Source organism: Aspergillus neoniger, assembly GCF_003184625.1.
Source record: "Aspergillus neoniger CBS 115656 unplaced genomic scaffold BO87scaffold_4, whole genome shotgun sequence".
In the NCBI taxonomy this organism is placed as follows: Eukaryota; Fungi; Ascomycota; class Eurotiomycetes; order Eurotiales; family Aspergillaceae; genus Aspergillus; species Aspergillus neoniger.
In genome coordinates, this window is record NW_020291132.1 from 1194819 (window position 1) to 1221515 (window position 26697).

Consider the following 26697-nt stretch of genomic DNA (forward strand, 5'->3'; position numbering starts at 1 on the left):
CGACCATTCAGGGCTCTCCGTAACCATGGGCCGTTGTTGACACTCGCCGCCCGCCTCCTCCCCTCTCCCTAACTCTCTCTCTCTCTTTCGCTCGCTCGCTGGCCTTCTCCGTTCTCTTTCCCAGTTCCCCAGGTACCCTCGCAAAGGGATCACTTTCTCGACGGCTACACTGCCCTCTTCCTCGTTCCCTACTCCTGCTACTAGTAGTCCTTACTTACTAGTTGATGCCACGGCTTTGTTGCTAAGGCGTCGTTCGTTCCTTCCACACACGCACCCCTCAAGTACCTGGCTCTCTGCCTATCAACTTCCATTCCTTCATTCATTATTTTATAATTCTTTTTTTCCCCTTCCCTTTTTTTGTCTCCCACCCTTGCGACCCAAGTAAAATTACGCACTCCCTCTACTTAATTGTTTTTCAATCTTCTTGTCTGCTTTGGGTTACAATTACTTAAACAACGCCTCTGTGGCTTTCTCTTTTCGTCACTTTTCCCAATAAATTCCCTCCCCGCCCGTCCAGTCCAGCGCCATTGGGGCTTCCGATCAACCTCCCCTACTACTAGGCCATTCCACCACCACCACTACTACTGCTTAGTTCTATACTACTACTAAGTGGTCGTCTCTTGGTCCAAACTTTCTCTTTCACCCTTGCGCCGGTCCTTTCCTGGTTCAGTTACCTCGTTCGCGCTTTATACTCTTAGACTCAACAATCCGTCTGCAGAGTAAACTAAAAGCAGAAAAGGGGAAAAAAGAGCCAACCAGCCAGTTCCACGGCCGTTCATTCCTTCAGTCAACCTTGAAGACCCCAGGTCATTATCCCCCCGCGGACGCTCGCGTTGCAATTGCCTAAACGTTGCCGGTGCACCCACTCCTGTCCTACGAGTCTATGTTGGTAGTACCGTGTTGAGCCTCGCATCTATTTTCCGCCGGTGTACTCTTATCGCACCATCCCCCCCCCAGGCCCTTCCCGTGGAAAAGATCAGATACCGTTCGATTAGGTCTCAGTCCCTCACGGCCGTCTGCACCTTTCCTTTCTCCGTGACACGAATTTACGAATTGCGATAATTCAATCAGAGGATTAGTCCTTGCATCGGGATACGAATCCGCCTCACGTCTGTACACTTGCGCACTTCCCTATTGAGCAGGTGTCGTTCAGGGCCCCTGCACCCTCATTCAATATGCGACGTGGACTTCTCATTTTCCTCATCGCAAATCTCATTATCGTCACATTCCTCGTGCGCAGCGTCTTTACACTACTCTCCCTGCTAGTGGAAGATGCTTCCGCCGACGCTATCCACCGCGCCGAGCTCCCCTCGCCAAACTCCAGTTTGATCGAGCAACGTCCTCAGATCATTCCCAAGATCATCCACCAGACATACAAGAACGAAACGATCCCGGAAGTGTGGAGGGAGGCTCAACAGAGCTGCATTGATTTGCACCCGGACTACGAATACATTGTATGTTCAGCCTGGTCGATGTACGACTGTCGTTCACATGAATACTCTTACTAACGCGCATTGAATTAGCTCTGGACCAACGAAAAGTCGCGCGAATTCATCGCCAACGAGTACCCCTGGTTCCTCGAGACGTTCGATGGTTACAAGTATCCCATCCAGCGTGCTGATTCGATCCGCTACTTTATCCTCGCACACTACGGTGGCACCTACATTGACCTTGACGATGTGCGTATAGCCTATATTATATTAGTTGTGACCTTTTCTGACTGTATCTCAGGGATGCAACCGCCGGTTAGATCCTCTCCTCGCCTACCCTGCCTGGGTCCGTCGCACTGTTCCTACCGGTATCTCCAACGACGCCATGGGATCTGTTCCTCAGCACCCCTTCTTCCTGCGTACGATTGAGCTACTGCAGTCGTACGACCGCCATTGGCTCCTCCCGTACATCACGGTTATGTACTCGACTGGTCCCCTGTTTTTGTCGGTGATCTGGAAGGAGTACATGCAGACCAACCCCAGCGAGTCTGGCCGTGTCCGCATCTTGATGCGCGATGAGTACAACCGGTACTCGTGGAGCTTCTTCACGCACCACGTGGGCAACAGCTGGCACGGCAAGGATGCCCGCTTGATCTTCTGGATGGGCCAGCACTGGGTGTTCCTCACCGTGTGCGGTTTCTTCCTCGCTGCCGTTGTTGGCTTCGCCCTCTGGTGGCTGTATGCGCGCATCATGCTGTTGGGATCGAAGTACCGTTACCGCTACTCGAAGATTCCTTCCTTTGTTTCGAGTTCCCGTCTGTCTTCGCCGACAAGGATGGGGCGGCGCATGATGCCTACCCTTCTTCGTCGCGTCAGCTTCAAGGAGGACGAAGAGGCTGCCGGCGTTACCGAAACGTCGTACGAACTCTACAGCAGACGCGATTAAGCGTCGCCCTTTGTATCATGTTTTGTGTGCCTTTCAGCCTTCCAGCGCCCTGACACTTTCCACCTGGCCGTTGTTCATCGTGCCCGTGGAGTAGCCGCTCAGGTGTGTTTTATATCATCCGCTCAGGGAGTTGTATTTGATTTCTGGGGTGCATGTACGGAGTTTCGGGTATGGATTAACAGCAGTGCTTCTCTTGAAGCACATGACGGCTTGTACATGTTTTAACAATATTCTTTGATCTGTGCGAGGCAACCTGCTAGGCAGCGCGCTCGCCCTGTATCTGTCTTTTCTTGGATGTCCGGATTTACCTTTCTTTTCTTTTCTTTGACCTTCTCTTCTTGAACCCACAATTGTTCCTTTCGCACCTGTCTGTTTACACCTTACATCTTTTACTGTTACTACATAGACTTGCTCTCGATTTTGGGTAGACGGAACCGAATTATCAGCTCAGACGCCTGGGGCTAGCTGGACGGCAAAATAAAACTAATATGTGATTATCTCGACACTTCTGTGTTAACTCCTTGATTATGTAATATTATGTTTCATGTTTCGTGTGGCCAACTCCAACCATCAACACGTCTAACGACAAATGCAGGCCCTGAAGAACGAGGCTTCAAAAGGCAGTCTGCAGATCATATTTCGACACGACCAATCAAGGTGTCCGGTAGTCGGATAAGCACAACTGGTCATGGAGAAGATTTACGACGGGCGTTTCACATTTGCCGGAGGTTCGCCAGGATCCAATCGCCGTCAATATCAGCACAAGGAGGCATGATACATGATACATTTGGGCAGAGGCATCTCTGGCAATCTCCGGACATGCCAACGCAGTGTCGTCAGATGCAACAAAAGTCCAACCAACAGGTGGCAACGGGCCAGGCTATGTGGGATGCCTCTGGCTGATGAAGGACCCTCCAGACCCTGATCCACCCTCAGGAATGCGGAGTCGATCAGGCATGCTGGGTCAACAATGACATGCTCTGAAAGACATATAAAGGGGCTGTCCCTGTCGTTGATTCTTGTTCTTAGGTACTTGTGCAGGCTCACGGTGTCTTTTGTTCTTAACAGTCTTGTCCTTTGTCCTACTTCACTAGGGGTCTCAGCAACATGAAGTCAACATCAATCTTGAGCAGCATGTGCATCATGCCCCTGCTGGCATATGCATCTCCGGCCGGCCGGATCCTCGCCCGAGATACTTCCTCCCTCACCGTGGCGCAGCTCGAGGCTATTGCTCCTACGTCCAATACATGCGATAATCCACCTGCAGCCGGGGAATGCGCTACTGCGGAGCAAGCAGTCCCGCATATCACCAAGTCTTTTGACACGTATGGCGTGACGTCTCGCGCCGAGCAAGCAGCCGTGATTGCACTCATGGCATTTGAAAGCGGCGATTTCAAGTACAACAAGAATCACTTCCCCGGTGTTCCGGGACAGGGCAGTACGTATCCCGACCTTTATCCTTTGCCTGGCATGCCAGATAGAGAGGTAGATGTTAACGATGGTATACAGCACGAAACATGCAATCTCCCTCCTACAACGCCGAATACGCGGCTTCTATCCCCGCGCTCGCGGACCAACTCCCCAGCGTATCCGGAGACGTAACGGGAGTCCTGAACCTCTTGCTCTCAAACGAAGACTACGACTTTGGCTCCGGTGCATGGTTCCTGACCACGCAGTGCTCAGCTAGTGTGCGGTCCCAGCTGCAGTCAGGGTCCGAGGCAGGCTGGGCAGCATACATCACCAACTGCGTCGGGACCAATGCCAACGACGATAGGAAGGCATACTGGACGCGGGCAACACAAGCCATGGGTGTATCTACCTGACCTTCCACCTACTACTCATACAACATCACACATAGTGTATAAATATACTATATGCATACCATTCAAACCGACTGTAGTCAAACCAAACCAACATAATCATCACAACATACCATCCATCTACACATAAAATATTTAAAGAACCCCCTTCGTACTAACCACATCCCCGGCCCCAACCTCCCCCTCCACGCGTCTCGTACAAGCCGTCCGAATCGCCACCGCCAACGCCTTAAACGCACTCTCCGCCCGATGATGATCATTATCACCATACGTGCACCCCACATGCAGCGTCACTCCCGCGGCCTGCGCAAAACTCTGCAATCCATGCGTAATCATCTCCGTACTCAAATCCCCAATCTTCTCCCTCCGGAACCCAATGTTAATCACCGCCCACGGCCGACTCGACAGATCAATCACCGCCCACGACAACGCCTCGTCCAGCGGCGCATCGCCCCGTCCGAATCGCGCAAGCGATTGTCTTGCCCCGAGTGCTTCGGTGAATGCGCTGCCTAGAGCGAGGAATGTATCTTCCGTTGTGTGGTGGTCGTCGACTATACCATTACCAAGAACATATTAGCATTGCCTACTACCTCCCTTATAGCACACATCCCCCCAGATAGAGAAAATACACAGAGAATAGTGGGTGAGAACATACTAAAAAGATCCCCCTTAGCTCTCACAGCCAAACTCCACCCCCCATGCTTCGCCAACGCATGCAACATATGATCCAGGAATCCAATGCCCGTGTTAATGGTGATTTGCTGCGTTGGGGTGAATTGTGTGGCGTGCGGTGAGGCTTTGTTTGGGATAATCCCCTTCTTGCTTGCCTCGGCTTCGGTTGGGTCTGTGGGCGCCGGGAAGTGACTGCATGGTTCGTAGGGGGGGAGGATGCCTCCGTCCAGCGAGAGGGAGATTTGGATCTTGGTTTCGTTGGTTATCCGGGTGATGGATGCGGTGCGGGGGGGGAGGGGGGGCATTTTGATGTTGATGTTGTGTCTTTGTTTTGTGGTATCTGGTGGAGGGATGTTGTTGTGTGGTGAGTGTGATGCTGGATTGAAATGGGGTTAATTGAGTAAAGTAGGTAGTAGAATTGTAGAGACTAAAGTGGAGGAGGATAGTTGGTAATCTCTTCCGCTGATTGATCAAGATTTCTTTTCTGCGAAACTGCGGTTTCGGACCCGCGGAGGCAGTTATCGGTATTTGGTTTACTAATTTACAGTACGGTGTGGTACTCGGCATTTCGTTGACCCGAGTCGTATGGGTTGAATGGGTTGTGCGTCATTGGTATGCAGAACTGCCATGCGCCTGTCTGTCTGTCTGTCTTTTGTCCGCTGTGCATGCATTAACTACTCTCTTCTTTTATTCTATTCTATATCTACGAGGTAGCTTTGCTTAGCTACTGCATATATATCATGCCTCCCCCCTCGGATCAACGTCATAATGTCGACCCCCCGGAGGAGATCACCTCCGAGGCCGTCCGCGGCTTCTTGACTGGTGCTTTTCGGGTATGTCTGTTCTTTTACTTCTATAGGGTTGCTCCCACTTTATCTTGAGTGGGAGCCGTTCATCGTATCTGGGGGCATGGTATTGACAGAATAGTTCGGCTCCGTGTCTATCCTGGCGCATATGATCATGATCCTCCCTCATCCTTTCAAGTTCTCGTCGCCCTCGTCTGCCCCCGTCCCATCGCAGTCCCCGTCGCAACCTCCGCCCAAGCAATCGCCCTTTTCGAAAGAGTTCATTCGCTCGCGACTCTTCTATCGCCCGTTAGAAGGCTTCTCCGAGTGGCTGTCCCCCGCTTCGAAGATCTACCGCGGCTTGACGCCCCAATTCAAAGTGTTTCTCCATATCGGGGCCATGACGCTGGGTGGATGTATCTGGGCGGAGCGCCGAGTCGATGAATACATTAAGTATATTCGCAAGGTCAAACGGCTCGAAAAACTACAAGCGGAGAGAGCCGCGCGGGGACTGGAGTAAGCAAAGCGGTAGTCTAGGCATAGATGGGATGCCGACAAGGTTGAATTCCGGAGTGAGGATTTATAGTTCCAACATCAAACAACGGACCCAGTTGTCTCAAGTCATTCTTAATGTCAGTGGTTTGTGGGAGGCAAAAATACCGGGAAGCTGTCGGTCGGGGCTTTGTCCCGTTGCTAAAAGTTTGTCCTGTCCGGAGAGGCTGTGTCCATTTCTTTCTCCCTCAGGCTTCTTCCCGGCTAGCTCGGGCGTCTGAGGTTCTCCACTGATCTCAACCCCCGTGTTTGAAGGGTTCAGGCGAAACACGACGATGGCCCAGTCTGGAACGTACTGGATACCCTTCGGGTCAGGTTCGGGCTGTGGACAAACCCGTTAGAGGGGGGTGGAGGGGGGAGGGTTTGGCTAAGAGTAGTAGTAGCTAGCTAGTTAGTTAGTAGTAGTCTAGCAAAGTCCAGAAGCGATGCTGCAGCAACTCCCGAACGGCCGCGGTGGGGATACGGGAGGATCTCCAGATTGGTGAATCGGCCGCTTGTGTACACCAGTAGATCTCTAATTAAAATGACGACCGATTTCAGGGGCAGTTGATCGAGTTGACAGGGTGGTATCTGTTTCTGAAGAACTGGAACATTGCGCCCTTTATTTCTTTTACCATTCTGTCTTCTTTCCCCCCTCATATTGTTCTAGGGTAGGGTCGGTCCTAGAGTAGGGAGGAACAAGGGGGTCTAGATCATGTGGTGGGAAGAGGGGGAATAGATGCAAACAGACAGACTGGTTGGGAGCAATGTGCACACCACACCGTAAAATGAAGAAAGAACAAGAAAAAGAAAATATGAACCCAAATGCAGGCGACCTCCCAATCGGTTGATCACCCCGAAGTTCATTTTACCCAGCTGTCAGTCAGTCATGGTGGCAGCGCTCCAGACCGTGGCCAACTGGAGCTACTCCGTAGTTACTAAGTCATCTCGCAGCATTCTAGCTAGCTGGTTAGCCAGGGCGAGAGAAGGATACAAGTGGAGCTCGAGCTCTGAAGCAGGAGAGAGAAAGCGAATAGGTGTGAGCGATGAGCGAGAGAGAGAAAGGCGGCCAGTCCTGCATGGGTTTACGCGGCTGGAGATCGGCTTCTCAAGGGCTCCATCTTGGGGGGGGGGGGGCACAAAATGGTGGGACAGGGAAATGAGTATCAAAGACAGTTTAGTTGAGTGGATTAGTGAGTTATTAAGTAGTTTGGTGATGGAGTCGAAGAGAGGAGAGAGGGCTGATTAGTGTCGTTCTGAAGTAATCAGTATTTGCCATTCGCTCTCTCTCTGTATGGAGTAGTGAGATGCAAGACAAGCAATCCCAGAGAGGCGGACGGGTGAGGCGGCGGTTTTAGTTGGCGGCTGCTTCTATAATAAACCAGCCAGTGGGATGAAGTGGAAGGAGAAGTAAAGTTATTACATACGCTCTCTTCATCCTGCGCATCCTTGTGGTGCATCCTGGTAGTTCATTCATCCTCGTTAGATATCTTAGGAAGTAGCCAGGTAGATACTCCGTACTTAGTGATTGTGTAGGTAAAGAAAGAAAGAGAGAGAGAGAGAAAAAGAGAAATCACCTCCAAGAAAAAAGCATCAACTGCATTCGGCGAGCTTGGGATGATCGGCTTTCCGGAGAGAGTAACTGGAGGGTGAGAAGTAACTAAACTCTCTTTCCTCCCTCGCCTCGTCATGTCAATCCATCCACATTGAGCTCATCATTTTTATTTTATTTTATTTTATTTTATTTTCATGGTGTTGTGTTTCGTTGTGCTGTTGCATTGCCACCTTTCCTTCATCTGTCTGCTCCCTTCTGTCATTCTTCTCTTTTGTCTCCATATTGCCTCTCCATCTATCTCCATCTACCCCCCTGATCCGTCATTTCCCTCGTCCCTTTAGTCTCTATTCCCCACTCTTTTCTCTTTTCTCTCTTCCTCCTCCTCCCATCTTTCCTCCCATCTTCCTTCCTTCCCTCCCTCCCTCTCTCTCTCTTTTTAGGGAATTGTAAATTGGACCATCCTCTCCTCCTAAATAGTCAACTAGTTTGTACTCATTGAGTCTCTACAATTCTTCTTTTTTGTCATCAGTGACACAGTCATCGGAATTCCCGATTTTTTATTATTATTTTCAGCGAGATCCGAAGAAGCTCCGGGCGCTGACATCATAAACCCAAAAAGACGCGGTGCAAGTTAGTCTACTTAGTTCACTATTAAGTTCCTGAGCTCATTTTTCTCCGGATTGCCTGCCGTTCAGGAACTGGTTCGATCCAATCTTTTCACCTCACTGGATCCGCTTAAACAATCGCTTTCTTTGGGTCGCTGAGACGTTGACGTTGTAAACACGACAGGGAAGAATAGAAGGGACAGAAAGAAAGAAAGGCAAAGATAAGCAGCCAATATCCATCTTGTGCGCCTCGTCCGCATTCGTCTACTTTTACTCTGTCTCTCCCTCTCGTGTCTTCCCCTTTCCGGTGTTCTGGTGGTGAGGTTGTTGCGTTGTCTCGCCCATTGACACGGCCTAGACTGTAACCTTTTCTTACGTCCCTGGTTGCCCCGGAGTGTGCTTGGACGTTCTTTCTTCCTTCCCCCCCCCCCCCCCCCATTTCTCCTCTTCCGTGCATCTCAATCGCCATCGCATTGGTGTTGCTGCAATTTCGTACTTTTTTATTGACGTCCTCCGCTCACTCGCTCGCTACTATCGGTCTCAAATCTCAACCCACCCCATTCTTTTCCTTCCTCTCTCCTCCCTCCTCCGTATTCTTTAAGCTCTTCTTCTTGTCCATTGTCTTCTTGTCCATTGTATATCTGGTTATACTCTCTCTCTCTCTCTCTCTCTCTCTCCTCCTTCTTCTTCTTCTTCTTTTCTACTTTAGTTACGAATTATCCTAAGATTGTCTCTTGTCGCCTTTTATCTCATCGATTGTCTCATCTGGTATCGAGACTTTTCCTTGGTCTTCTGCTTCCCTTTCCACCCTCTCTCTCTTTTTCTCTCTCTTTCCAAGCGCCCAATCTCAAATCGCGCCATTTTCTCTCTTCTCCTCCCCCCGCCGTCTCTGTTGACTTCTCTCCCCTTCTTTTCCACCTTCCATTGCCACGTCAAATCGTGCCGCTTTCCTGCGCATCCATCTTGATTCTTCACCTCCTATCGATGGCAGCTGGCCCGACTGCTGTATGTTCCACCTGCCTTCCCTCCCCCTCTTCCCTTCCACAGCTCCTCATTTGTGCTCCTTCGCCCTGCTCCACCCCTCTAGTTCACTAGTCACCACCGGGGTCTCAATCTCCTAGGCTAGGCCTGCAGCCATGTCTATCCATCCTTATCGTCCCATCATGCTCCTCCTCGTCCCCCAATGTTCGGTGGCCTTGCTTTTTTCTTACGGGTTTTCTTCCTTTTAGTGACCTACCCCCCCGCGACCTCGGCCTCCTCGATGTGGCACTTCGTCCTCGACTTCCAATTTGCTCCTGCTCCTCTCGCCATCTAGCGTTCTCGACCCTTCCCTGTCCTGTCTTCTCCGCCCTCCTGCTTCCCCCCCCCCCCCCCCCCGTCATGGCCGAGAGTCTGGGGAAGAAAGAGCGGAGAAAGAGCCTGAGCGTCTTCAACCCATCAATGACTACCTCTTCCCTTCCCGCCCCCGCCGCTCATGAACGGTCGCCCTCCGATGATGCCCAGGTTCTGAAGAAGAAATCGCGCCGCAACTCGGGTTTCTTTGGGGTCCGGCACCCCAGTCCCCCGAGAGCCACGCCCACCCGTGGCTTACGTCGTCCCGGCACCGCCGATTCGGAGTCGGCCACCTACGTGACCGCGCTGCCTACCGTGGCGCTCGAGGGCCCTCGCAGCCGCCGGAAATCCCTACAGAAACGACGAACCTCCGTGTTTGGTTCCCTTCGGTCGCTACATTCCCAAGAAGATGACGACCGGTCGCTGGGCCGCTCCAAAGGCTCGTCCCTGGACGAGGACCCTCCCGAGCTGCGACAAGGTATTGGCTCCATCATCCTGCACCATGGAGAGATCTCCATCACCGGAGGCATGTGGCGCAAGAAGAGCCATTACCTGGTACTGACCGACACGCATCTTGTCCGGTTCAAGAACCAGAGCAAAGCCGCCGATATGTTTCCCTCGATCCCGGCTTCCTTCACCTCCCGCTCAGTGGCGGCCAACCGCCAGTCCGTCGCCTCCATCAGTTCCCTGCAGGACCCCCAGCTGGCCGCGGCGAGCGAGTCCATTTCCGGCATTGCCTTGAACAGCATCATTGCGGTCTACATGTTGGACGATGGCCGACCGTCGTCAACGGTGGAGGTGGCCTATGTGGATGAACGGGCTCAAAAAGCCACCTTCATCCAGATGCAGACGCCCGACTTCCAGGAACTGAATCTGTGGATGGTGGGCATACGCTCCGCGGCGGAATTGATCCGCGGGGCCGACCCGCTGGTCTTCGATCGAAAGACGGCGGATTGCGTGGTCCGCATGCTCGAGTATGAGCGGGATTATGATCCAGAGACCTTTCGAATGTTTCGGGTCATCCAGATGGCGTCCAGCAAGTCTCCTGCACGGGCATCATCTGAAGATCTCACCAAGCTGTCACCGACGGGCTGTTATCTCGCCCTTGGGTCGCACAAGCTCCACCTGATCCCGTTGCACAAGATCTCCAGCCGCAGCTCCGTGGTATCCTTGAGTGACCTGGATGCGGCAACCTCTTTCGGACTGATGAACCTGACCTGTCTCTCCATGGAATGGGGCGACGATAGCCTGCATCTCACGTTCCGTGTGCCAACGCGGAAACCGTTCTCGGTCTTCCTCGCATCCGTGCATTCCGTGGAGATTGCCTTTTGGATTCGACAACAGACCGAGTTCCTACGTCCCTTGTGGATCAAACAACCGTATGACTTCATCGTCCCTCGGGACCTGGACAACGAGAGCAACTTCCCTCCGGTGAGCTTGGACGAGGATTACGGTTGCTTCGACCGGACATTGGTCGCCTACTCGGCTAGCTACGACATCGACACTTCCAACATCCGATATACCATTGATGTGCAATGCGATGACGCCCCGTGTTTCAGGCTCCTGCCGCCCGCCTCCGCTCGGCAGAAGAAGTATACCGCTCTAGAGCTGATCGCCGTCCTGCGAGCACTGCGATACAACGAGTCCTTCCGGTCTATATCGTTTAGTGGTGTCAGCCTGGATGTTCTGCAAGGCCTACGCGATATCTATGGCCCAGATAAAGACGCCCTGCTGAGTCGTGCCGGGGCGCCGATCCATATCCCCGGTCAGGAGAACCTATCGGTGTTGTCCCAGGAAGTGCGTGCGTTGACTCTGAAGAGCAAGTGGCTCCGTCGTCTGGACTTCTCCTATACCCTGAGCCGCATTCCGAAGTCGGATAGTGAAAGTCACGATCCAGGATGTGGAATCCCTGAAGCCATTTTCCCCATTTGCCGACGAGAGCTGACGAGTGTTGACTGGGTGGTGTTGAACGGTATCAAGCTGGGCGATTCGGATCTCGACTACCTTGTGGATGCCTCGTCTCAACGGTCCAGTCATATGCGAGCATTGGAAGTGGGCAACTGTGGCTTGTCAGTTCACGATCTTGACCTTCTCCTGTCCACGGTCGTCGCCCAGTCCTCGACTCTGGAGGCGATGAACATCTCGGGTGTTCAAGGTCGCCTCAGCCCCGACATACTCCAGCAGTACCTCGGCTATTTTAGTCAGATCAAGACGCTCGACTTGTCTCGTATCTCTCGCACATCGGGCACAGAGCCTCTCATCACTTCCGAGACGTTGTTCAACTGGCGCCTGGAGGAACTCTCGCTGAGCCGGACCCTCGTGAACCGCGAGACCGTCGATGCCATAGCCACATACCTGGCCAGTGATCGATCTCGGGGTCTGCGCGTGCTTCGCCTGGACCAGTGTGGACTCAGCGGTCAAGACGTCGCCATCTTCCTGCATTCCATGACATCCAATGGGTTTCCTCGCGATTTGCATCTTCACGTCAATGAGAACCGACTTGACCAAGGCTGCTCGTACCTCTTCAAAGCCATTGCACAAAACAAGACGCCAACTCATATGTCAATGAGGATGATTGACTTCAAGAAGGAGGAACAATTCCAGCAGCTGGTGGAGGCCTTGCGAAAGAACCGGACCCTAAAATGTCTAGACATCTCCAAGGCTTCTCTTCCGTATGATGCTGGCCCTGAGACGTGCAAGGCGCTCCAGCTAATGTTCGAGGAGAACGAGACGCTTGAAGATTTGGATATCAGTGGCGAAAGCGCTCATTTGGATGTCGCTCGGTTTGGAATTGGTCTGAATCTGGCCCTGACAGGTCTGAAAAAGAACAAGTCCTTGCGAGTCCTGAGGATCGAGCATCAGAAACTGGGTCTGCAGGGTGCAAACACCCTGGCCTCGGTGCTGGAAGACAATGAATGTCTACGTGAAGTATACTGTGAGAACAATGACATCAACTTACAGTCGTTCACGGTCCTGGTGAATGGACTGCAGCGGAACAGATCCCTATTGAGTCTGTCATTTATGGATCGTGACCGCGTCCAGTCGCTCGAGCGGGTCCGGCGTGAGATCCGGAACGTGAAGCGGGATGCAAGCCTGGCGCAGAGCTCGGCAACCAGCTCTATTCGCCGTTCGTTACATGCCGCCATGAATGGAAAGACGAGCAGCAAGTCATCAAAACAGCAGCATACGTCTGGTCACCGCTCCGGTGCCTCAGTAGCCTCGAGCCTGAGTGCTACTGCCGAGACCTCACCCCTCTTGCAGCAAGACGTGGAGGTTATTCTTCAGTCGTTGAGCCGGAAATGGGATGGTGAGGTTGCTCGTCTTCGTCGATATCTGTATCGAAACTACAACTTGGCTCACGGTATCGAAGATGATATGGCCGGGTTGGACGATGACACTTCGAGCGACGGACGCCCCACGACAGCCGGCAGCCTTGGGTTGATGCTGGACCATTTGAAACTAGACGTGTCAGTGTCAGAAGCTGAAATTCAGCCACCACCGGAGCTTCCCGTGCGGTTGCCGCCGGAGATCGAGCCCACGAGCCCGAAAGAGCATTTGGATATGTTCAAGGGACTTGATGCGGAGAGTAGTCTGGTTGCTGAGCTCCGGCAACGCCCGCAGACGGCTCCTTTCTCAGTCCCAGGCTATGCTCCTCACATGCTACCACCAGAGTATGCTGGCTCCAGCACATCGTCTTCCCGTCTGGCAGTGCCTGTGCCTCCTATACCATCTACGGTCAGCAAGTCCAGCAGCGTCCGCAGTGCCCGCAGTTCCAGTACGGTCTCCACCAGTACTCGGGCTAGTGCGCGGAGTACGTACGGAACAGCCTCATCGACGCTGCGCGGCTTTCTCAGTGGCAGCGCCTCGAAAGAACGCAAGAAGCTGGAGAAGATGAGATCTGGCGCTGTGTGTGTTTCAACAGACCGACCTCCGAAGCTGGAGTGGGCGCCTCCTCCCCTTGACCTGGGGAAGTTCGAGTGATGCCCCGCTAAGGAGCCGTTCGTTCTTCGCTCAAACATGATTAATGAATCAAATCACGATACCTCGCAAGCCCATTTTCGCTAGTCGAAAATATGCTTCGTGTTTTAGGCCGTCACCGTTCGGCTCTCCATCTACATCCATCCCCTTCCTCTTTTCCTTTCCCTCCATCTCCTTACCGAAGCACCGATTCCCCACGCAGTGGACGACGCCGGTATTCATTCCTCTCCTGCTTCTCAGAAAGGGCATCGATCCTTTACCATCCGTTGTTTCCTTTGCCTCTTCTCTTTCCTCTTCTCTTTCTCTCTCGGTTCTGTGTCCTCTCTCGCCAGCTGGTACTCAGAATTCTGGCGTGTCCACCGGACACTTACCACCTCTTTCGTGTCCCTCTCTCATCTCCGATTTTCCTTCTATCATGTGTTAGCCTCAAGGGGCAGTTGCCCCAGGAAAAGCAAGAGCACTTGGTTTCGCATCTTGCTGTTTGGCGCAAGGGCTAGGTGGCGTTCCTTTAAATTTCCTTTTCGAGAACCCTGGGTTTTGATGGTGCTTTGCGGATCTATCGCCTTTGCTTTTTTTTCTTTTCGTTGAAGCCCATTGATGCCCTAATTGTTAATGTCATAGAGAATATTCTCCGTCATGGAGAGGATTGACCCGCAGGGGGACAAAGACCATGTGACCCATGAATGAGTGGCCTGTAATTGATTATTTCTTTTCTTTGGTCGGGTCAGCACAGTCGGTGTATTGTTGATATGATGTGTAGAGAGCAACCATCTGTGAATACATGTGTATACTACTTACTACAATGGGATGATATCTCGGTTGATTTTATACTTGATGTCCTTTCTGTTTATCGTATCGTATGCCTATTCATATTACATCTATAAATTACTATATACTAAATGCCACTATCAAGTAGCTACCAAACAATATCAACGGCATCTACGATGATGAATCGAAGAAGAACAGACAGATTCAAAGAAGAAACAACACCCAGCAACTACAACGACATTGGTTGCAGCCGAGGTGTGAAAGGAGAATATTTGAGATCATTATAGTATACATACACATAAGGTGTGAGGGAGCATGAGGTATCTATAGAGAGTATTGATGAGGTGAATAGTAGGTATCGAAAAGAGAGACGGAGCAGCAGATTAGATCGATTGACTGATTGATTAGATAGATAAAATGCCTTCTCGCGCCGCGAGGTGATCAATCCATCAGTGCATCAATCAATCAATCAATCAATCATCTTCAATCCACGGTCCCGCCTAGCCGAAAACAGCAGGAGACAGAGGAAAGAGGTAGTAGACAAAGCTTAATCGCGCAAAACGACCAGCTTCTCCTGCTCATCCAACTTATTCTGCTCCTTGCGGTACTTGCGACCTTTCTTGGCGTATTCGCGGAGACGGCGAATATACGTATTGGCCGCAACGTCAGTTTCGTCCTCACCGCGGCCGGAGAGAGCCTTCCGGCGACGTTCCTGGCACGCGTTGTAGAGTTTCCAGCACTTGTTACTGTCGAGGTGGTTCAATTCGTAGTCCACGGACCACTTGTTAGGGGATTGGAACTGGATCGGGCGGTCCACGTATTCGCCATCCACGATGTTGCGGACCGTGAGGGCAAAGCCCATGATTTCTTTGCTTGGGGTCGTCTCGGCTTCGTCTTGGGAGGTCTCGGACTTGGTCGTGGCGGAGTCTTCGGCCAGGTCGTCTGCGGAGCTGGAGGACTCGAAGTCGGCGGGGATGTCTTCAGTGTCGTTGGTGGTGGTTGTTGTGTCGTCGTCTTCGTCGGCGCGACCGGGGAGGTCGAGTACGCGGCGCTGGTAGGCGTCGATTTCGGCTTGGTTCTTCGTTTGGATTGCGTGGATTTCCTCGTCGGTGACGGGCTCGGCGAAGATGTACATGTACGGCGGTCCGGCCGTGGAGTCACGGGTCTCAAAGTGGAAGCGAAGAGATTGTTTGGGGAATCGGGCCGTGACCTTGTTGAGAACCTTGTTCCAGAGCTGCAGACTCAGGAGGAACTCCCGGTCTCCCAGAGTGGTGTCGTATTGACCGTGCAATGCCATGTCTAGTTCGGGCAAGCTGAGGTACTGAAATCCGAAGATGCGCTCGATGTTGTGGAAGGCTACGAAGATGCCGTCCATGCGGCCGATGCGCACCTGGAGGGAGTACTTGAGGAGCGCGGCCCGGATCATGTCGTAGTACTCGCGCTCATATGACTCGTATGTGCCGTGGGCTTTCCGGATCTCGTAGCCCAGGCCGTGCTCGAAGTTCTTGGCGTCCATGCGAATGGAGGCCACCGCCCGGGTCTTCAGATCGAACATGCCGGTGCCGGGGAGCCGCGGGTCGTAGGCATCCAGCTGTGAACGCATCAGGAAATCGCCGTAGGTCGAGTAGTGGTAGGCTTCGGGCACTGCCTGCTCCTCTTCGGCGGAGATCTTGTTGGAGCTGGATCGTCGATAGCGCTCGAATTCCTCCTTTGGCATAGTCAAGAGCTTCTCCATCGATTTACCCAGGTTCATGAGAATGTTGGCCGTGTCATGCTCCTTATCGGCATCGATGGCATAGACGCCGTTCTGGTAGCGCAGGAACATGGCCGAGGGAGCTCGCAAGAGCCGCGTGAAGGTCCGCAGCCTTTCCTGAAAGCCCCGGGATACTTGTTGGATGTTGACCTCTCTCCAGTAGGACAGAAGGTAGTGGAAGTGCGACAATACGGATGTCATACTGGAAGAGGAGCCAATGTACTTCTTCTTCTCATTCTGTGCCAGGCCCCGTAGCTGCTCGTCCTTGGACGAGGTGATGTATTCCTTCAACGCTTCAAAATCGAATTCGGTGACAGGCATAATGGAGCCAAGGTATGGATCGAAATTGTAGACGCGCGATCGCGGATCCCGAAGATGGTAGACTCCCGGACTGTATGTGTCAGCAGCTGTCAGCTCCGCTTTGAAAGCGACTGGTTCCTAGGGGCATATGAAACAACTTACTTGAACAGCACTCTGTCCAGGCCATAGGCCAGTTGCGGGACTTCGGGGGTCTCGACATCCAGGGCTTTGCGCTAGTTAGTGATCCAGTAGGGGATTTCACAAGTCGCTTGAGGAAGACGCACCTTTCACGGAGTCTCGGTCTGCATTGATCTTTCCGGTGTCCTTTCCGGTGATCGGAACAGGAAGCTGTAATTTGGTAGACTGTTTGTTGGCCTAGCATGGAGAGTTAGACTCTGGCTAGTCCAAGTGGGAAGGTGAAGCTGACTGACCAATACCTGCGGTTTGGGAGATGTTGAGGAGTCAGGAGCAGTCTTCTGCTGAGCGCGAGCTTTCTGGTCCTTCTTGTCCTTCGGCTCCGGTTGCTTGTTCTCCTCCTTCGGAGTCTCGTTTGCAGGGTCCGTCTTGCGCATTTTCATCGCTTCTTGCTTGGCGGCCTTTCGAACCGCTTTCTTATCCGCATTTTGGGGTGACTTGGAGTTTTGCGTCCGAAGGGACTTTTTGACATGGGTGGGTGTCCTTCTATCCGGGAGGTTCTGTCCGCAGCAGCAGGCGGTTAGCATTCACATGTTTTCAAGCTTCCGCTTAGTGGTTCTTGATGGGAGCATCTCAATGTCGCATACATACCTTCTCTAGCGCCTTCAGCTGCTCTTCAATGGCGACCGTGGAAGAAGTCTCGGTGGCCTGGGAGCGCAACCTGGGCGCGGTGTGGAAGCGGCGAGCCCAGGGCTGGGCTTCGAGGCCGCGAGCTAAGCATGAGAGACAGACATGCTCGCGCAAAGGGTCTGAGACAGACCGCAGGGTGGCCCGATACATTCGGGCCAAATCAACGAGCGACAATGGAAGAAGAATGCAGAAGCAGCCAAAGAAGGATTTGAGGGATGGAAGGGACGCCGAGAAAGAATGAATTGAGGAATTGATCGAAAAGCTACATTTTTTTTGCCTTCGAAGCTTCGCCGCGCTTCGGCTTTTCTGCCCGTCGGGGTGTGTTCACCGCCCGGGGGTTCATCTAATACTCTGTTTGTAATTGGTATGATCAATACGGAAGTAAGGATACGGGTCTGGATACAGCGTGGTATTTGTCTGTCCATACAAACGGGTATCGATAACAGGCAATGTACCCAGGAAGTACCAGCCAGTAATCTCCAAAGTACCCGCGGAGTATAGCTGAGATAGTGTGACTCGACACTTGAGAGAGATCTTCTTGGATGTGAGATATGAGAGAAGAAAAAGACTCTAATCTCTATTACTCCCTTTAATTCTTTCTTGCACATTTTAATGTTCAAAACATCCAACTAAATAGCTATTCATTTACTCTGCACTATGCCTACTGCTGTACTCCGAATCCGGGGTCGGAGGTGCAATTGATTGGCCCCGCCGTGCCGCCAATCGATAAAAAAAGTCAAAAAAAATTCCCAGCGACAAAGTTGAGTTTGGTTTTCTTGTTTGCTCCCATTGCTTCTTTCGCTCCTCATTCTCCCTCTTCTAGCTCTGTGTGCAGTTTGGTCTCGAGGTAAGTAAAGAATTGTTTTACTCTTTGCATGGAACTCTCCACAATTGGACTTGTTCTGGGGCATTTGACCGAAAGAAACCATGAGTCAAAGTATCCCAATGGGGGGTTTCACTTGCCCCTCCATCCACTCCATCTTCTCCTCCACACTCTCTCTTCCTTTCCCTCTCTCTCCTCCTCTCCTCTCACCACCCTCTAACCGCACATTTGTGCTTCTTCTCTGACCTTATTCTTGTCAATCAGGTCCTCAGAGAACCCTGCACCTTTCACCATGACTACGGAACGGTTGCGCGTTCTCATCGTCGGCAATGGCGGCCGTGAACATGCGCTGGCTTGGAAACTGACCCAGTCTCCCCGCGTCGACATTGTCTACGTCGCTCCCGGCAATGGAGGCACCGCTCAGGGTCCCGACAGCAAGATCCAGAGCGTCAACGTCAAGGGCAATGACTACCCCGGTCTCGTTGCTTTCGCCCAGCAGAACGGTGTCAACCTCGTTGTCCCCGGTCCTGAGGCTCCCCTCGTCGATGGCATCCAGGGTTACTTCCAGGCCGGTGAGTCCGTCCTTTGACATGGAACAATCGCAGTCCCATGTGTAACTGACCCTGAATCCTTCGAATCTAGTTGGCATCCGCTGCTTCGGTCCTTCCAAGGCCGCTGCCCGCATGGAGGGCTCCAAGACCTTCTCCAAGGACTTCATGAAGCGTCACAACATCCCCACCGCCGCCTACGAGAACTTCTACGAATATGAGCCTGCTCGCCAGTACCTCGACTCCGTCTCTCACCAGGTCGTCATCAAGGCCGATGGTCTGGCCGGTGGAAAGGGTGTCATCATCCCCACTACCAAGGAGGAGGCCCACCAGGCCCTCCGTGAAATGATGGTCGAGAACCAGTTCGGTGAGGCCGGTAGCGAGGTCGTCATCGAGGAGTACCTCGAGGGTGACGAGCTCAGTGTCCTGACCTTCAGTGATGGTTACACCATCCGCTCCCTTCCCGCCGCTCAGGACCACAAGCGTATCTTCGATGGCGACCAGGGCCCCAACACCGGTGGCATGGGTTGCTACGCCCCGACCCCCATCTCCTCCCCGGAGGTTCTCGCTCAGATTGACCGCTCCATCATTCAGCCCTCCGTGGATGGCATGCGCAGAGATGGTCCGTCTTTCCCTATATCCGTTTCAGTCTACTTTCCTTCGCTGACCACAATGACTTTATAGGATTCCCCTTCGTTGGTATCCTTTTCACCGGTCTCATGATGACCAAGAATGGCCCCAAGGTTCTCGAGTACAATGTCCGCGGTGGTGACCCCGAGACTCAGACTCTCCTCCCTCTGCTCACCGACGACACCGACTTGGCCGAGATCATGGTCGCCTGCACCGAGCACTGGCTCGACGGTGTCACTATCAATGTCAAGCCCGACTTCTCCACCACTGTTATCGCCGTGGCCGGTGGCTACCCCAACTCCTACGCCAAGGGCAAGAAGATCACCCTGGACCCTACCCCCGAAGGCACCTTGATCTTCCACGCTGGTACCAACCTCGTCGGTGACGAGCTCCAGACCGCTGGCGGCCGTGTCATTGCCTCCACGGCCACCGCATCCAGCCTCGAGGAGGCCGTCCGCAAGAGTTACGAGGGCGTCGCCACCATCCACTTCGAGGACATGTTCTACCGCAAGGATATCGCCCACCGGGCCTTCCGCCAGCGGGATGCTGCCGCTGCTCAGCAGGAGTCTCTCACCTACGCCGCCGCCGGTGTTTCCATCGATGCCGGCAATGACCTCGTCCAGAAGATTAAGAGCTCCGTCGCTCAGACCAAGCGCCCCGGTACCGACGCCGTTATCGGTGGCTTCGGTGGTCTCTTCTCTCTGGCCGCCGCCAACTCCGCCTACCACCCCGAATCCCCTACCCTCATCGGTGCCATTGACGGTGTCGGCACCAAGCTCAAGATTGCCCACGCTGCTGGTGTGCACAACACCGTTGGTATCGATTTGGTCGCCATGAACGTCAACGACCTGGTCGTCCAGGGTGCGGAGCCCCTCTTCTTCCTGGACTGCTACTCCTGCGGCAAGCTCGACGTCCCCACCGCCTCCGCCTTCGTTTCCGGTGTCGCTGAGGGCTGTGTCCAGGCTGGCTGCGCCCTGATCGGTGGTGAGACCGCAGAGATGCCCGGCCTCTTCATCGATGAGTCCTACGACGCCGTCGGTGCCGCCGTCGGTGCCATCAACACCACCGGCCCCAACGCCCGCACTATCCTGCCCGACACCACCGCCATGAAGGCTGGTGATGTCCTGCTGGCCCTGGCTTCGTCCGGTCCCCACTCGAACGGTTACTCTCTCGTCCGCAAGATCGTTGAGCGCTCGGGTCTGTCTTACCAGGACCCTGCTCCCTTCACCATGCCCTCGGCCACCGGTCCCCAGACCCTGGGCCAGGCCCTGCTCACCCCTACCCGCATCTACGTCAAGCCCCTCCTGAAGGCCCTGGCCACCTCTTCCGCCGCTATCAAGGGTCTCGCTCACATCACCGGCGGTGGTCTGCTCGACAACGTGCCCCGTATGCTGCCCGCCACTCTGGCCGCGCACATCAACGTCTCCACCTGGGAGCTGCCCCCTGTCTTCCGCTGGCTGAAGCAGAACGGTAACGTCACCGCCATGGAGATGTCCCGCGCCTTCAACTGCGGTGTGGGTATGATCCTGGCTGTGGAGAAGGGCTCCGAGGGTGCCATCACGGAGCTCCTCCAGAAGGAGGGCCAGACGGTCTACCAGATCGGTGAGCTCCAGGTCAAGCAGGAAGGCGAGGAGGGCTGTGTCCTGACTGGTCTGGAGACCTGGGATGCTTAAATATGATAATTTGGAGACTTCAGATAAAGATAGTTATGTTATGATATGATGTCAAACTTAGATAAAATCACGGAGGGCGGCGGGTTGGGATGATGGGAGATGAAATCCATAGAAAAGCAGGAGGGATCATCCTCCCCTTTTTATTTTTCCTTACACTTTTGCATTATTTTGATATCATCAAGTTACGTTTTGAATGAATGAATACAAGATTTCCACTGTTCACATACACCGTTTGTTCACACTATATACTATAGATGTGCCTCACATACCAGAGCATAGTACAAAGTTACCAACATGACAACCATCTCACGACCTAAAGAGACACCCATCGAATCTATCAGCACTTGCATCTATCCTCGTTTAGGCTCTAATCAAAATAACATAAACTCATACCCTAAAGGATCCTAGCCAGTACTACCATTATAGTAAGTAGTAACTATAGCGCTTTCCATCCAACAACTGTACTCCCAACTCCTACCGATTGAAGCAAACATACGCACTCGCAACAGAGTATTGTACTAGAAACCAACAGATAAAAACAGATACTAGTGGTCACTATTGCTACACTATGATACAAGGATTGAATACGCATGTGTAGTGTCTTGCGATACCTTGCCCGCAGGGTTGTATCATAGTCCGAACAACTTACTATATCCCAGGCAACATGGACCGACTACCCATCTGGCTTAGTAGCTTACTACTAGTTGGGCTGGGCTGAAACGGTCGCCAGATCGGACACCTCCAGTTTCATTCCCCCGCGGTCTAGAAGGCCTGGCATGACATCATGGTCGACGGTCTGGGTGGCCTCTCTTACCTGTGACAGGTTGACATTGTGTCCGGGGGGTGGCTGGATGAGATCTAGGCCATCCCATTTCCTCTGGGGTTGTATACAGCAGGCGTTACGATGAGAGATCCTACGGAGAGTCCAAGTTGAGGCCGTGAAAAGACACCAGGTCATAGATAGTCATACGAGCTCAATGGGCAGGCAGGAATCAAGAAAGGGAAAACAAAAGATAAAAAGCAGACCGGCTCATCCACAGAAGATCGACATTCGCAGCAGCATTTTTAAGCTATAACCAGCCCGAAGGCGAGAATGGCAAAGAAACGGGCCCAACAGGAGAGAACAGGAGCCAAACACGAGGTCGAACATTTGAAGGAAAAGAAGAGCTTCCCATATACATTCCCTCGCCTACACCGCTTCTCGTGCCCCTCCGGTTTTCTTACTCGTTGCCGCCACAAAAGTGGCCTGCTGCCGTAGTGACACGCGTTTGCAAAAAAAAAAAAAAATAAAACCTTCTCTATTCCACAGCTAAAATAAAAGTTCCTTTTTCAGGCGATCTTCCTCCTAGTGCGAGTCAGAGAGGCCCGCAAGTCACCAGTGTCTCCGGGCTTTTTAATACATGGGGGAATACGAGAGTACGAAACGGATCACGCGCAAGAGCTAGATAGAAACTCTGTTAGCAAGATCTGACATGATCCCTGGAAGGCCAGCACATACCTTAGAAGCACTTGCGGTGGACGATCGAAGGACCGCTCTCGTCGTACTCCTGCTTGGAGATCCACATCTGCTGGAAGGTGGAGAGGGAGGCCAGGATGGAACCACCGATCCAGACGGAGTACTTGCGCTCGGGAGGAGCAATGATCTTGACCTTCATGGAAGAAGGAGCAAGGGCAGTGATCTCCTTCTGCATACGGTCGGAGATACCGGGGTACATGGTAGTACCACCAGACTAAGGGGGGTGTTAGTGATCAGGACAACTTCATACGCATCAAGGAGGCTGAAAACATACCATGACAATGTTGCCGTACAGATCCTTACGGACATCAACATCACACTTCATGATGGAGTTGAAGGTGGTCTCGTGGATACCACCGCTCTCCAGACCCAGGACGCTAGGAGCGAACAGAGCCTCAGGAGCACGGAAACGCTCGTTGCCGATGGTGATGACCTGACCGTCGGGAAGCTCGTAGGACTTCTCGAGGCTGGAGCTCTGGGAAGCGGTCTGGATCTCCTGCTCGAAGTCGAGAGCGACGTAGCAGAGCTTCTCCTTGATGTCACGGACAATTTCACGCTCAGCGGTAGTGGAGAAAGTGTAACCACGCTCGGCAAGGATCTTCATGAGGTAATCCGTCAGGTCACGACCAGCCATGTCGACACGGGAGATGGCGTGGGGAAGGGCGAAACCCTCGTAGATGGGGACGACGTGAGTAACACCGTCACCAGAGTCCAGAACGATACCGGTGGTACGACCGGAGGCGTACAGGGACAGAACGGCCTGGATGGAGACGTAGAAGGCGGGAGCGTTGAAAGTCTCGAAGACGATCTGGGTCATCTTCTCACGGTTGGACTTGGGGTTGATGGGGGCTTCGGTCAAGAGAACGGGGTGCTCCTCAGGAGCGACACGGAGTTCATTGTAGAAGGTGTGGTGCCAGATCTTCTCCATGTCATCCCAGTTCGTGACGACACCGTGCTCAATGGGGTATCTGAGGGTAAGGATACCACGCTTGGACTGTGCCTCATCACCGACGTAGGAGTCCTTCTGACCCATACCAATCATGATACTGTGGGCGGCATTAGACATAACTGATCAACCAGCCTGGCAGGCCAATTAGGAGAGAACAAAGGGGAGCTTTACCCATGGTGACGGGGACGACCGACAATGGAGGCTGTACCGCACGTTAGTTCACTATTCGAACTGGTGCTGACATGGCGGGTAATTCACCGCCCCCACATGAGCTAGCAGCCCGGCGCGAAGACGCAATGGGTGGCAATTGCCATGAAAGAGCGGGAAGAATCCATCAAGCCAGTAGGTAGAACGTCCAGCACAGTGAACAAGGAGGGGGTTGACTTACGGAAGACGGCACGGGGAGCATCGTCACCGGCGAAACCGGCCTTGCACATACCCGAACTGAGAACACAGAAGTCAGTATAATCGAGCAAACCACAGCCTCGCGGGCCAGTCGATCGAGCTGTCCCAGTTTCTTGCCAGAAGCGCCAGAGGGAGTGGGCAAGTAATGCCAGCGAGAATCCCAGTCAAGCTCATCTTCGCGACCAAGCCCCAAAAGGGGACATATGTTTTGCACCATCTCCCCTGGACTTGGCGAGAAACCACAACAAGCAGGACGAATCCATCGCCAGAATCATCGAAAACCCAGAGTAACATACCCATTGTCAATGACGAGAGCAGCAACTTCCTCTAGATGGTGGAAAAATTAGATGTTAGCCAAGTTGTAAAGGTGGGCGTTGAGGGGGTAAACGGAGGGGGGAGGGGGAGCGAGCAAGCTTGGGAAGCGAGCAAGACGCAAGGTGGCAGGAAGCCCTTACCTTCCATGGTGACTGTGTGGGATTAAGAATCGGACTACGGGGAATAAAAAAAGAGACGAAGAGAAGAAAGAGAAGAGTAGGATGGAGATGGAGATGGGAAGGGAGGAGTGACGGGAAAGAGAAGAGGGAAGTAGTAAGTTCAAGAGAGATGGGATGAGTTGAGGTAAGTAGGTTGGAGAGGGAGGAAACGGGGGGAGGAGTGGAAAGTGATGGAGGCCGTCGGGTTAGTAGGGAGTCGGCGGTGGTGGAAAGCAAGAGTGGGTGCGGGTTGGCCTGGTTGGGTTTGGTTCAGGTTGGGTTTGGTCTGGTTTGGTTTGGTTTGGTTTTGTCTGGTCTGGTTTGGTTCTGGTCAGATTGACTGGTTGGTACGTACTCAGTAGGGGGAGGGGGTGAAATGCGATAGTCAGTCAGCACATACTAACTTCGCTGCTCCAAGTATCTTAGATAGTAACTATATATGATCGGTCAATTAGGGGGCGAAAAAAAGTCCAATTTTAATTAATGAAGTCTCCAGCAGGCACCACTTCTACGAATACGGAGTCACGGATGGAGGAAGACAAGACCAGGAAACCTGAAAGGGGAGAGGCAATACACACCAGTCAACGTTCTTCCAACCAGTCTGGAAGGTCCCTTTTTTACGCCAGATACACACCAACTTAAGGGGGAGGGGGAATGACCGCGAAAAAGGGAGAGGTTGGACTGGATCAGGCGGGGTGAAGTGGATCCCACTCTAGGCTTTTCCGAGTCTAGTCCGGGTATTTCGGCAACGTTGATTGCACCGCCGGGAGCACTAGTGCCGTTTAGTCCCAGTGCTGTCACCGCCACACTTTCACGCCGAGTACCGCTCGTCAGGTAAGCGGGTAATTTAATACACTCAGGGCGCTAAAGGGGGACCAGAACGTGTACTTGTTGCTAACGCTGAGAAGTACTATCTGGCCAGAGAGAGATAGAGAGATCTGATGTATGTATATCAAGTCAATTTAGAGAACGAGGGAAGAGATAGATAATGGTGGTTATGGAAGTATGCATTTCCGTGGATGTACTCTTCCACCATTGTTTATATACACCCAATCTGATGTCAACCTTCCCACCATGGTTGCCTCCAGGCAGAATGATTGTGGCCTTCCTACAATCAATCAACTTGTCTTCCCTTACTGTTCCTCTCACCCGGACATTCCGTTGAGGTGGCCCTTCCAAAGGGCTGAGAAAGAGCAGGCAGGAGGAAAACCAGAAGGAGGGAAATAATAATCACGATGGCAAAAACACTTGCGCACCCTCGTGGGGCTGAACCCGACCCAGGGTTGCCGCCGTCGATGGCTCAGCCCGAATGTGTACCACTGAACAAGGTTGGAACAATAATAATCATGGCCCGATGATGATGATTATGATAGTGATGATGATAGCCTACAGCGTTAGCTTACCCACGACTGGATAATAATAGCACTGCCCGCCTTGGAGCCGACGGGCCAGGGAACAACCAAGAGCTGAGAATGGGCGACGACCATAGCCCGACCGGTCCAAACTTCAGGCTTCTGGATCCTTCCCCCCCCCCCCCCCCAATTCACTAAATCTGAACCACTTGGTCTGTCCGGCTTTTAAGGGGTTCGTACTCTTTTGCCCCTCGTTCGTGTCTCCTTAGCCTCTAGCGTGGCCGTTTCTTATCCCTGAATTTGTATCCTCTTTAGTTTAATAATGCAATTGCCTGATCGTCTCCCTGTCCGCTGTTCTCTCCGTACTCCGTCATATCTGTAGTATCCCTAATTCCACGTCAGGTAGAAATGATCGACTGATGCCCTTCGATTCCGGTCAATTCCTATGCGCTGTCAGATTTCTTTACCGCCGTTTTCCCACCGGGCCCCCGAAAATGGGGGCTTCGAAGAAGAAAGCCTAGCTAGAACTGATGCCCGCCCCATGGAATGTCAATCGCATAAGGGCCGCGTTGATTCTTCGTAAGCCGATCTTCATTGGCGGTACAGACCAGTGAAGAATGCATGGTCATCCAACGGTATCCTCGTGCCACGCGCAGAAATGTCTCGGTCGGTGAACAGCAGCCAGAAGTCACTGCATATCGGGCATGTATGACCGCATCGCGGGGTTATCCGAGCATGGCGGGGTACAATGCAGCGCCGCTGGCTGGTCTTGATTTGATCAAGATAGCCAGCTATACAGAGAAGATACTATCAGTATGAGGATCCATGCAGATACAGCATATGGCTCTGTCAAGTAAAAGTAAAGAGGACTGCAATTGTTGTTCCCTTCTCCCGCAGACTTGAGTGTCAGCGTTGCGGTGGAAGGAGGTGGAAGGCCGTCGGAGCCGCATGAACCCTCTCGATTCGTCCAGAACGTCACGCTTTTTCTTTACCTTCATAGAACGCCGGCGCATCTTTCTGCACAATCA

General features: G+C 52.8%; 9 protein-coding genes across 9 annotated transcripts; 6 read left to right on the forward strand and 3 right to left on the reverse strand.

Annotated features, from left to right (window-relative positions):
- Window positions 1-1175: 1175 nt before the first annotated feature.
- Window positions 1176-2376, forward strand: BO87DRAFT_299790 (glycosyltransferase family 32 protein; the record flags this gene model as incomplete). The annotated part of the gene is made up of 3 exons (XM_025619105.1): window positions 1176-1454; window positions 1524-1679; window positions 1732-2376. 3 exons carry the CDS (start codon window positions 1176-1178, stop codon window positions 2374-2376), a joined length of 1080 nt encoding a protein of 359 aa, XP_025483927.1.
- A 1107-nt stretch (window positions 2377-3483) lies between these two features.
- Window positions 3484-4199, forward strand: BO87DRAFT_393864 (uncharacterized protein; the record flags this gene model as incomplete). Its single annotated transcript, XM_025625082.1, has 2 exons — window positions 3484-3814; window positions 3886-4199. 2 exons carry the CDS (start codon window positions 3484-3486, stop codon window positions 4197-4199), a joined length of 645 nt encoding a protein of 214 aa, XP_025483928.1.
- Window positions 4200-4301: 102 nt separating this feature from the next.
- his3 (imidazoleglycerol-phosphate dehydratase HIS3) lies at window positions 4302-5208 on the reverse strand. Its single transcript, XM_025620166.1, has 2 exons — window positions 4852-5208; window positions 4302-4747 (listed from the first exon to the last, which is right to left on the reverse strand). Exons 1-2 carry the CDS (start codon window positions 5171-5173, stop codon window positions 4332-4334), a joined length of 738 nt encoding a protein of 245 aa, XP_025483929.1. The 5' UTR covers window positions 5174-5208; the 3' UTR covers window positions 4302-4331.
- Window positions 5209-5505: 297 nt separating this feature from the next.
- On the forward strand, window positions 5506-6637 carry BO87DRAFT_373307 (uncharacterized protein). Its single transcript, XM_025622513.1, has 2 exons — window positions 5506-5701; window positions 5796-6637. Exons 1-2 carry the CDS (start codon window positions 5609-5611, stop codon window positions 6171-6173), a joined length of 471 nt encoding a protein of 156 aa, XP_025483930.1. The 5' UTR covers window positions 5506-5608; the 3' UTR covers window positions 6174-6637.
- Window positions 6638-6958: 321 nt separating this feature from the next.
- Window positions 6959-7515, forward strand: BO87DRAFT_168253 (uncharacterized protein). Its single transcript, XM_025618314.1, has one exon. It carries the CDS (start codon window positions 7074-7076, stop codon window positions 7431-7433), a length of 360 nt encoding a protein of 119 aa, XP_025483931.1. The 5' UTR covers window positions 6959-7073; the 3' UTR covers window positions 7434-7515.
- A 2209-nt stretch (window positions 7516-9724) lies between these two features.
- Window positions 9725-13657, forward strand: BO87DRAFT_351392 (uncharacterized protein; the record flags this gene model as incomplete). The annotated part of the gene is made up of 2 exons (XM_025621129.1): window positions 9725-13141; window positions 13181-13657. The coding sequence occupies 2 exons, from the start codon at window positions 9725-9727 to the stop codon at window positions 13655-13657; spliced, it is 3894 nt and encodes a 1297-aa protein (XP_025483932.1).
- Window positions 13658-14627: 970 nt separating this feature from the next.
- Window positions 14628-17560, reverse strand: BO87DRAFT_455970 (mitochondrial mRNA processing protein PET127). Its single transcript, XM_025628694.1, has 5 exons — window positions 17262-17560; window positions 16907-17170; window positions 16760-16850; window positions 16638-16701; window positions 14628-16566 (listed from the first exon to the last, which is right to left on the reverse strand). The coding sequence occupies exons 1-5, from the start codon at window positions 17448-17450 to the stop codon at window positions 14970-14972; spliced, it is 2205 nt and encodes a 734-aa protein (XP_025483933.1). The 5' UTR covers window positions 17451-17560; the 3' UTR covers window positions 14628-14969.
- A 625-nt stretch (window positions 17561-18185) lies between these two features.
- Window positions 18186-21194, forward strand: ade1 (bifunctional aminoimidazole ribotide synthase/glycinamide ribotide synthase). The gene is made up of 3 exons (XM_025620167.1): window positions 18186-18695; window positions 18766-19293; window positions 19356-21194. The coding sequence occupies exons 1-3, from the start codon at window positions 18416-18418 to the stop codon at window positions 20972-20974; spliced, it is 2427 nt and encodes an 808-aa protein (XP_025483934.1). The 5' UTR covers window positions 18186-18415; the 3' UTR covers window positions 20975-21194.
- A 1279-nt stretch (window positions 21195-22473) lies between these two features.
- On the reverse strand, window positions 22474-23556 carry act1 (actin ACT1; the record flags this gene model as incomplete). Its single annotated transcript, XM_025627117.1, has 2 exons — window positions 22474-22704; window positions 22765-23556. The coding sequence occupies 2 exons, from the start codon at window positions 23554-23556 to the stop codon at window positions 22474-22476; spliced, it is 1023 nt and encodes a 340-aa protein (XP_025483935.1).
- Window positions 23557-26697: the final 3141 nt, after the last annotated feature.